Source organism: Balaenoptera borealis (assembly GCF_965194805.1).
Source record: "Balaenoptera borealis genome assembly, chromosome: 7".
Taxonomy (NCBI): domain Eukaryota; kingdom Metazoa; phylum Chordata; class Mammalia; order Artiodactyla; family Balaenopteridae; genus Balaenoptera; species Balaenoptera borealis.
In genome coordinates, this window is record NC_138864.1 from 72998522 (window position 1) to 73009720 (window position 11199).

Consider the following 11199-nt stretch of genomic DNA (forward strand, 5'->3'; position numbering starts at 1 on the left):
ATTCATGTTGAAGCTGCACTTGTTCATCTATGATGTAAGCTATCTCTTTGCTGAATTGGATAGTAACCAAGCATTTATTTGAAGTCTAATTGTTTCAGAGCATGATTGAATCTCACCCACAGGTTGAAAATACAAGAGTTCAGCAAAAATCAACAAAAGCATTCCATGAGAAGCAATTAGATATATGGAATTAACAATAAAGAGTACTGCATATTTTATTATTAATTCTAAATTAGGCTACACATCCTTCATATCAGTAAAATTTATAACTTTTGTATGTATATATGTGCATATAATTCTTTTTGATACTCAGTTACTAGCATACCATTGGGTATAGTGTCCTATTTACATAAACTTCATGTAAAACTCTTTGGCTGCCTCAAATCATATAATATCTGAGCAACAAAAGAACTTAAAAACCAATCATTCTAGCCTCCTCATTTTACTACTGGGAAAATCCAGACCCTTAGAGTCAAGTGGCTCATTCAAAGCTGCCCAGCTCTTTAGAGAGAACAAACCTGTGAAGTAGGAGCACAGTATCTGAAGAAAGGCTAAGACCTCACACAGAGATCACCCAAATGCTAAAGTAGCTACAAACTAAAAGCTCAGCATTCTAACGGTGGGAGAATATAACTTTTCCTACAAATTATTAACCAAGAGAAAAGGAGGAAAAATAATATTTCTAAATAAGTTTTGTGATGTTCTGGTCTAGATCAGAACCAATAAATTGCCATTCTAGTCCATTTTATACTACCTTGCATTTATTTCTTCCACCCAAAGCTAAAAGGAGTTTAACTTAAAATCTGTTTAAAAGCAATAAATATTACACAGCTATTGTAATCCCATAAAAAGAACATTTTAAGAACACAATTCTCTGAACGCATATCAGAAATTTATAAATATACCATCTGAGATGGTAAAGATTTTTGGTGATGAAAAGCAACCTGCTTAAACTCTTAAGGACTTAAAGGGAATACAAGAACAGCATTACGTGGGAAAATTAGAGGAGATATCATGATTTCCATGACTTTTAAACTGGAGTTTAACATATATGATCTACACTACATTATGAAAAGATTCTGGGAAGATTAAAAAGTGAAAACGTTGTAGGTAGAAAAGCTGAGAGAGTACATATAGGTCCACAATGAAAGAAGGGAAAGATTAAGGTTTCATCCTTATCTTGGCTGCTGGAGACCTCAGTAGAGGCTTTGTGGTGGAAGACAACAGGGTGCCAGCTGGATATTTATTGCAGAGTTGAGTCCGCACCATGTTCTTCACCACACCCAGATGCTCCAAGCTGTTCTCCACCATGGCAGAAGGGAAGTGACATCCCATAACTTTCACTCCCACATTAAACTGGACAGAGACAGGCAACTGCCACCATTCATTTCCACATCATTGTCTGATTCACATGATAACATGGAAGACATCTGTTACTTGCTTTTGTTGGAGGCCACACAACTTTCCACTTTATAGATTAACTCTCTGACTAAGCATGTTATAGTCTGGAACTGGTGTTAACATTGCCATACTTAGTAAGTTTTGTCAAAACAGCATCAAAGTGAGGCAGCACAAAGTGTCAAGAGTCTGGGGGCACATCTGGATGCTGCCACTTACTACCTGAGTGACCTCAGGCAAGCCCCACATTCCCATCTCTAAGTGGGGATAATAATAATAACATTACCTCCCTAATAACATTGTTGTGAACATTCCATGGGTTAATACGTATCATGTGCTCTTAGAACAGAGTCTGATGTATTATAAGCACTCAGCAAGTGTTAGCTTTTAGCGCTATATTTTATATAGGAATATTAACAAAAGGAATGACTTGCAAAACACAGTGAATTGTAGTCAAAGGCGGGACTTTAAATGTCTTATTGAGAATCACACACGCATTCTATTTTAGGGATTAAAATTTCTTTATTGGTCAAAAATTAGTAATTATTTGAAATGAACACCTCCCCTCTCGCACCTTTAACCACATACCACTGCCCTAGAAAATCCACATACCTGAACAATGTTAAAAGAGTGAGATGGAAAGAGAGAGAGAGAACAACCTAGCATCTGGGGATGTTTTATACAATGAGATCCAACAGATCCAAGCTAAATGCTGGTGAACACTACTGAAAAGTATGACATGAGCTATTTGCTACATCTAGTACAACATACTGGTATTATCCTGGGCAGCTCACCACATTTCCAATCACAAATATCCTTAGAGAGTTTAGTATGTATTCTAAAATAAGTGCCTGCCTTCTGTTCAGTCTCACTCAGACTTCTCTCTCTCTCTCTCTCTCTCTCTATATATATATATATATACACATTTGCAGTACTGTACCGTTTAGGATTTATTTATTTAGGATCAATTTATTATTGATCTTTAATAAAAATATATTTGTCTTTTTATTTAGGAATAGAGAAACTTGCACAAAAAGGGAAATCATTGTCCCCTTTAGCAAGTATAACTGGAATATCACTCTTTTTGATTATATCCATGTGTCTTCTCCTCCTATGGAAAAAATATCAACCCTACAAAGGTAGGTTAAAATTAGAAAAAAAATTTTTGGAATGGTTTTATATGTGTACTAAAGTGTATCTTACTGTGTTTTTTCTTTTTTGGTTTTAGTTATAAAGCAAAAGCTAGAAGGCAGGTAATGCATATGTTTCTATGAAAATAATTTTTCTCTTGAATGCTTTTTCCTCAATGATTAAGACTGACAGAAACACCAATTTGTCTTTTCAGGCCAGAAACTGAATACAGGAAAGCTCAAATGTTTTCAGGTAATGGCTGGGCTGAGAGGGGCTGTTATCAATATTAATGTATATTAATATATATTGTTGATATTAATTATATATATAAAATGTGCTATTGACATAACAGAATTCACATGAGAAAATACTAACACTCCCTTCCCAGGATGACTGCCCTCACTTCACAAAGTTCTATCCCTTGTATTAGTTTTATGTAAGTCACACAGGTCTGTAAGATAAGCCTGAAAGGCACTTTCAACTCCATTTCACAGGCAAGAGAACTAAGGCTCAGAGAGACTGTCACTTGCCCGCCATCACTGAGTTCTGCTGAATCCCGTTCCATTGATCCTCTTATTATTTTGAAAATGCCCAAGGGTTCTCTCACTGTGTCAGTTCCTAAAGCAGATACAGTGCTGGCAGCTCCTTCCCAGGGAGAAGAGGAAAGGGAGGTCCCACAGGTTTGCTGCTTCTCTGTCCCCAGCGGTGCCCCTCACTTCTGACTCCCTACTGAGTTGTTATAAGTTAACAGTGGGGCTTTTGCTCAGGCCTTGGAGTCAGAGGAGCTGGATTTCTATCCCATCTGTGCCACTTTCCCCCAATGTCACTTTGGGAAAATTAATTATTTTTCCTGACCTCAACTCATCTATACAGTAGAGATCATAACTTCCCCTCAGGGTTGCTCTGAGAATTAAATCCAGTAATGTAGGTGGAGTGCCTAATACAATGCCTGGATGCTCAGTAAACATGGGTCTTCTTCCTCTTGTCTACTTCTTTCTCACAAATGATAAACTGTCGGAGTTCAGACAGGCCCCAGAGACCATCTGGTTCCTCCCAACCACCCCATTCCTGTCATTTTACTGATGATAGTTTAGGTGACATTGCACTTGTTTTCTGTTTTGTATGTATGGGCAGCAATAGTTGCTTATTTATTCTTATTAGTCCTGGTGGACTCTGTTAGATCTAGCAGAGTACAGTAGATATTATGGGTGGATTAAGAGCTGCTGTGATTGACAGATTGAAGCCTTGGTGTTTATAAGTCTCTGGTAACTGAGAGTTACAAAGGACAAGGCTGCCCACATGTGTTTATATAATGTATATATATATATATTATATATAATATATATTAACAGTGTATTAATATATAATACACTGTTTCCACATCAGACTTTAAGAATAATTGTCCCAATTCAGGTTCAATTCTGAGCTTCAACAGGAGTGATTTCCAGTACTATTTAGTGGCAGCATGACTATAGGGGATTAAGAAATGTTAAATTGGTTTTATACACATACCACTTGAAGCAAACCATGAAGATAAGTTTTATAAATGTTTTTTAAGAAATAGCAATAGCAATTTGAGGCATTTGGTTTGTAAGTAGTGTTTGTTTTACATTTCAGGCCACGAAGATGCTCTGGATGACTTTGGAATATATGAATTTGTTGCTTTTCCAGATGCTTCTGGTGTTCCCAGGGTTGGTTTTCCTAGTGGCTGATTAGCCCAGAAGTAGCATTCTGCTTCACCAGAGGTGTAAGCAGCATTCATTTAAGCATGTGGGCAGTGTGGTCAAATGGCTGCATTACCCTCAGCAGTGTTTACTCACTCTGTAATGAATGACCTTGCCGGATCTGGGGAGCTAAAGCATCTTTCTCAGCCTCTATCAATAAAGCTAACACAAATAAGGAAGTTACACGAATTCATAAACATTCTTTACCTGGTAGGCTCAGTGAAGAGAGAATTAACTAGGTTGAAGGTCAAGAGAAGTGAATAAATAGGGGACCAAGAGACCCTGGTTTAAATAATTCTGCATCATTTTGATGACTGCAGCCTGTCACTTCACTGACTCTCTCTGTTGCTCAGTTTCCCCTTTATTTCCTCCTCATATCTCATGAGGACATTGCAAAGACAATTGATTATACCCTTGAAGGTACCTTATGCTCTTCAGAAGAAAGGTACCATATAAACCCAAAGTATGCAGGTACATATCTTTATTTTTTCCTAAAGGTGCATGAGATGTGAGAGCGGGAACTTTTATACAGTTGAAGCCATTTTTTTCAGTCCACAGAGACAAGGTTTTTTAAGCAATCAGTTTTGTTTAACAGGCAAGCAGAATGTTTCTCTGAGCTAATCAGCTCATTAACATTTTTACAGATTTAATGTACAACCGATCTTTCCTCTGTTTCCTTATTCCCCTATGATAGTTCACTTAAGGAAGGGGCCAGAAACGGACTACTTGCCTCTGGGCATTTTCATTTCCTTTTTAAAAGAAAACTATCAATATTTGTTGTTAGGGATTGGTTACCTCACTTGTTCAGAGAATTCTATGTAAGATTCTAAGGTTCACGCAGTAAGTTACCTGGCCACAGGCTTTAGTTCTCAAATGCCACGTGAGTAATGGAGGGGGATTGATTGGATTTCATCCTCCTATGGGTGAGTCGCAGCACCAGTGCCCACATCATCACAGATGAAGAGAAAAACTGCATTGCAAAAGCTTTGCAATGTCCTATTCAGTCTCAGGCAGGATTGGCTCACCCTTCACTTCTACAACCAAAAAGACAAAAATAAATATTTGGTGGATCAGTTATTTCAGACAACTCCTCACCATGGCAGAAAGCACCCCTCTCAGGTGTGGCTTTTAAATGGGAAAGCAGGAAACTGAAGAGCTAATAAGACTTAAAAGTGAATTTTGAAGCCAGTTTTTATTCCTAGGAATGCATTGGAAAGGAGTGAGATCTATGTAGGAAACTTTCAATTTAGCCTTGCAGTTAATCAGTACTCAGTTTCAAGATTTTATTGAGAGGACCCCTATTTGCTCAAAATGCTACAGTTCTAAAGAGCTGAGGCAGAGAAATGAGTGTTTGATGACATATCAGAAGCCCCGCTTATATCTGTCGTAAGTAAAATAACTCGACTTGGAACTATGCCCATCTTCAATGCTGAAAACTCCTGAGGAATCAGCTGAGATCCTTCACTGGTGGTTCCAGGTGCTTTGGGAAGAAGTGAGAAACCAACACCAACAACCCAAGGAGCAGAAGGACCCAGACATGAGTAGAAGGATCTGTGTGAGAAGCAGCCAGAATGGCAGTTATGTGTGAAGATTAACAGCTAAATGCAACAGTTTTGAGAAGAAAAGGAATAATAATAACATTACCAAGATCTCAAGATTGAAGTTAAGAAGGGAAATAAATTGATTACTAACTTTTTGAGTTTTTAAAAATCAGAATCATCTTTTAGCTTGTCTTGATACATGTACAGATGAGTACTCCTCCTCTCTCTACTTACTGTACATTTCATTGCCCATTTAGCACTTCTTTTGGGGAATTGGACAGAAAGCAATGGCATGAAATGAACAAATTTATTACTTGCTAACAGGTCTAATATCAGGTTAGTTGAGTAAGTTAGTCATTATCTATAGATTGCTTTTATCATAGCCCCTGAACACCTCTATACCAAAGAAAATCAAGAGTTGATCTTAAGTAAAAACTCTAAACCAAAATCCCCTTGACACAAAAATGATAGGATGAATCACCTATTCAGTCCTAGGATAAATAGCCTAGGACTGCCATGAGAGCTTTAACAAGTAGAATAGAAACAGGCAGTTTCCAGAAAAATCTAAAGCTAAGATATTCCAAAGTAACCTAGCAGGTCAAATGAGATAAAGAACTCTTCAGATGATTCATCAAGGGCAGAGTCCTCTAGGTGGATCTGTATAAATATAAAGGACTGAAAGTGGCCAGAAGTACGATGAAAATAGAACAAGTTTGGGATGAGGAGGGGAACCAGACTTTAGCTAAGTAATTGGAAAACAGTGTTTACAAGAATAACAGTATCAAATATAAGGAATAGGAGTTAATGAAACATGAATAACAGTTTCAATAAAATACATGTTGATTTTAACCAGACAGACATACACTGCTATACTTTCCACATTCATCCAAGCCTTACTTTTTAGAGCCCATTACTGCATTCAAACCAAAACATCTTCTTTTGTGTGTTCTGTATTTCTTGGTACTGTCTTTACTAACTTGCAATGTGATGAAGGCTTCTGGCTGTAAGTTATTCTTTTTTTCTAAACCACCCTTGCACACATGATTGGCGATTAGTGTCAAAAAGGTAAGACTGAGATGTAATATAAAGGATAGTAATATATGCTCTTTGATTCTAAGCTATCCTGATATCTTCTCTTCTGCTATTTTTTTCTACTGTATTTACAGTACTGCCAGCTTTTTTCTTAAATGGAGAAAAAAAGTGATAGTTTGTCCAGCTATTCCTCTTCTGACCTCATAGCTATGCCACTGCACAAACTACCATAGGGTAAGTGCAGGGAACTGTAGCAAGGAGGAAATGGATATTGAAGGGAAGTTAAATAGTTCTGATTTTCTAATCTTCACCTCTTCCAGTTGTTTTCAACTATGCAACGTAGTGGGAATACTATTTACTAGTCTGCCAATTTTTTTTAACGTGCCACATTTTCTAGATGCCAACGAGATCTGTTCCAGCCTCTGATGGTGTACCAGGGCAAGATTTGCACAGTACAATTTACGAAGTTATTCAGCACATCCCTGCCCAACAGCAAGACCATCCAGAGTAAGTATGAACTTGCATTTGATGATTCTACGTTGAAAGGAGTCAGCATTCATCCCCAGCTGTCCCCAGAGTTTATTGAAAGGCTCAGAAGAAAAAAATATGAAAACAGGAAATTATAGTTCCTGTACATTTGAACACACTTTCCCACCTGAAAATAGTTTTAATAAATAAAACAGGCTAACACACAAGTATCTTCTGGGGCCATGTTCTTGGGCCAGAGGACCAGATGCAGAGCTCTAGAATCCAGCATTTCCCCCAGGGAATCCACATCTTGGTAAGAAAGGGATCTTTAGACCAGTTCTCAAGCCATCTTGGTTATCTTGATGATTTTCCAGTGACTGTGGTGGTTTTAAAGCCAGTGATCTATCACTACAAATAGGACCAGGAAAAAAATGAACCTGCAAAATGTGCCCAACAGTGTCACCATCAAATGCCCACCTCTCACGGATTCAAAGCAGTCTACTCCCAAGTGAATAAAACCACGCGAGGATTGGCCTCACGCCCAGAGAAGTAAAACTTCTAGTAAGCTGAGGCCAAAGCCAGGAAACTGCTTATCCAGTTAACCTCGGGGCTGACACCAAGCAGTCGCCTTCCCTTCCCATTTGAGGAAAACTAAGCCTACAGCCTTTTGAAATAATGAAATGAACTTCCCTTTTGTGGGGGCTGTAGCTGCCTGCAGGCGTAACTGCCACAAATCATCTTCCATCATTTCTTTATTTGTCATTTATTGACTTTGAAAAGAACATCAATAACCACACACAGGAACTTCCCCTTTGGCAAAAGAAACAGTTCTAGTGAAGTAATTCATGCACACCTCTGGGTAAATACCAAAAAGAACAGCTAGCTGTGGATGAATGCATGGGAAACGGTCTTCCGGGAGGAGACCCAGTCCTGGGGGTACTATGCAGTCATTTAAAGGCTAAATAAGTGGCGAGAGCACCTCAGAGGACCCCATCAGTGCATTCCTTCTTGTCTCAGGGAGCCTGGAGAAAAGGGAGTCAGGTAAATTAGGAGCAGACTCTGATGGAACTGGGAGCCTCTGGTTTGACAAGAGAAGAAAATTGCTTTATAGCATTATGTTATTAATCTAATAGAACACAATAGTGGAATGTTATTCCATGACAGTTAAAAGAAAAACCTCTAAAATGATATCTAACCCTCTTTACTTTGGAGAATAGAAAATGAAGGGATAGTTTTCTTTGTTAAAAATAAGGAATATAAAGAATTTTGAGAGTATGTCTGCTTCCTAATTTTAAGATTGTATCCAATCAAAAATGTTACCCTATTTAAATTCATTTGTTTTTCTATATGTCCTTTATTCTATGTATCTATTTTTCCAGTTAGCCTGCAAACAAACCAAATGAAAACTTGAGGTTTATCTTTTAAGACTCCTAACAATGAAATAAATGATGATTTTAAACTGTGGAATATGGCAGCTGTAATTTCAGAACACCAAATAAAGTGATTCGGTGGGTTTTGCATGTGAAAAAAATGATTCCTTAAATTTAAAAAAAAATCATCCTCTGAAATTAGACTGCTTTCAGACATGAGCAATGTATTTAGAATTTCTTGGGAGTATAAAATTTGATTTCAGAAATAAACTTTGAAGGTTGAAAATAAAGCAGAAAAGCTCTTTTTCCAGCACATAAAGGACTATTTAACTGCTACTGAGGACATGCTCCTTCCAGGGGCAGTGCATGCAAGAACCCCCTGATACTCCCAGCCCCAGTGCCTTCCCCTCCCCATCTCCATAGCCTCTCTCTTCTCACCTCCTTCTGCCCCATCTTCTGAGGAAGTTGCCCTTTGTGTGTCTTTGTCTGGACTTTACCTCCATCCTGAGATGTCTTCCCTCTCTGAATCTGCCTTCTCTTTTCTTCTCTTTCTCTGTAAGACTGTCTCCCTTCTCTCTAATATCTCTTTAAAATTTTTCCTCCTCTTTCTCTCTTCCAGCTCATCCTAAAGAGGAGCCAACATTTTTACAAGTGTTGTTTTCCTTGAATACAGATGTGTGTTACCTATTCTAAATTTTAAAAACAAACAAGTAGAATATTTTCTCTTTATTTCATTAGAAACTGTTTTGCACTTGTTTTATTTACAATCAATCCACAAACATCTCCAGGTCATTAACTATGTCCTAGGGACAGAGATTAAATAAGATTCAGTCTTTTAAAGATTTCATAGCTTAGTGGGCTCCTCTTTGCTTATTTTAACTAAAGATCAGTGATCCTCAGTAGAATAAATATTCCTCAATAGAATAAACATTCCCTAAGCATTCAGAGACCCTTTTTCTTTCCTATGGTTTTATTCTCTAGGTCCAATTAAATTCAAAGATCAATTTCATGAGTAATGCAGTATTATAGGTGGTTAGTGAATCTCCCCCATTCCCAAAGTAAATGTGCCAGGTCTGGGTGAAGAACTGTAATTTCCTGTTTTCTTTTACCTCTATTTGACAGTTGGTTCTGAGATAGAAACACAGCCAAAATTTTTTTCCTTTGGCTCTTAGACTATTCTAGCAGTGTTGTTTTCATTACTACATGCATCTATTACCTAACTGAACTGGTGTTTAACAAATTGGTAAGTTGGCCTGTGTTCATATTCTGCTACTCAGCCCAGTTATTTGTTTATTGAACTTATGGCTACATTTATTTAAATACTGTCTGTTGACCTCATTAAATGCTCTTGGCACAGTTTGTTTTGAACTCGACTTGCTCACAGGACATCCAAGTAAGTAAACCTTTTAGTTTCAAAAGGAAATTATCTACAGAATTTAGTGATTGCTTACTCTTTATACTTATTGGTTTATAAATGTAATTTTCTTAAACTAGTTCAAAACACTAATATTATTTGCAGCTGTGGAAAACAATAAAAGAATTTAAGGTTCTTCGACCTGTAGACCTGGAAATCTATAGAACATTTTACACGTCTCTTCGCCAGGTGAGCATTCATGGGCAAAGCAATGCATTGAAGCGAAATAATGAAAGCACATTTTGAGGAAAAACAGTGAAAATGTATATTCATCCGGAATCAGTGAAGGAATCAAACCCAATACCTCTTACTCATCACTCCTTTTAATGAAGAATAGAGTCATTTATAAAAATCAGACTGCAGTTTTTCCAGCATACACACAATGCATTGTGCTACAGAGGAGCATGGTGGGGAAAGAGTTCTCAGTGGACAGTCTTTATTGCCCTGACGGAAGGAAGAAAAGGACGGGACTTTCCAATTACTTTTTTTGTATCAAGTTTCCTACAAAGCTCATTAGTTCTAATCTATATGTTCCATTTCATCAGCATTGACACTATCCTATCTAACCTACAAATGTGGAAACCTTATATTTGTAAAAATTTCAGCAGGCTTTGTTTTATTAAATTCTCATTACTGCTAAGATTGCTATATTTTTTTATGCCATTCCCAAACTTCCTTCTTGCTATTTGTACCACAGAATAATAAAGATGATTGTCACAAAAGCAAGACTGCCTTTAGGTTGTCAATCACCAATGGTGTTTTTGAAAAGACTTGTAAAATGCTGAAGGAAATGACTTAGAGTCTTATTTTTATTTTTGTTCAAAGAAAGATGGATTCAAATAAATTATTCTGCTTTTGCTTTTATATGGCCTTGATTCTTTGTCTTTTAGAGTAAAAATTTTACATAAAATAACATTATAGAATTAGATTTTTTATCCTTATTTCCCAATGTGCATCATAGAGAGCTACTAAAATAAGACTCTTGCACTCACATGACTATTTACTTTCAGGCTTGAATTTTTTACTTTATTGAGTTGTGGATTCTACTTGTATATTGCTGTAGTTTAAAAAATCAGTTAGAAACCAAACAGTAGAATTAAGAAACACCATTTTATAACCCC

At 37.2% G+C, this 11199-nt stretch overlaps 1 protein-coding gene across 8 annotated transcripts in view; it reads left to right on the forward strand.

Moving 5' to 3' along the window:
- Positions 1–10942, forward strand: part of HEPACAM2 (HEPACAM family member 2) — a gene marked incomplete at its 3' end in the record, with an annotated part of 53309 nt that extends 42367 nt beyond the window's left edge. For 4 of the 8 annotated variants that reach the window (XM_082398499.1, XM_082398500.1, XM_082398493.1 and 1 more), the window contains exons 5-10: positions 2412–2537; positions 2627–2651; positions 2744–2781; positions 4147–4220; positions 7224–7333; positions 10184–10942. In XM_082398499.1, the coding sequence (XP_082254625.1) occupies positions 2412–2537; positions 2627–2651; positions 2744–2781; positions 4147–4220; positions 7224–7333; positions 10184–10199 (389 nt within the window). Of the gene's footprint in view, positions 1–2411; positions 2538–2626; positions 2652–2743; positions 2782–4146; positions 4277–7223; positions 7338–10183 lie in introns of those variants that run through there. The other 4 variants (XM_082398496.1, XM_082398497.1, XM_082398495.1 and 1 more) reach the window with 3 other exon arrangements.
- Between the last annotated feature and the right edge of the window lie 257 nt (positions 10943–11199).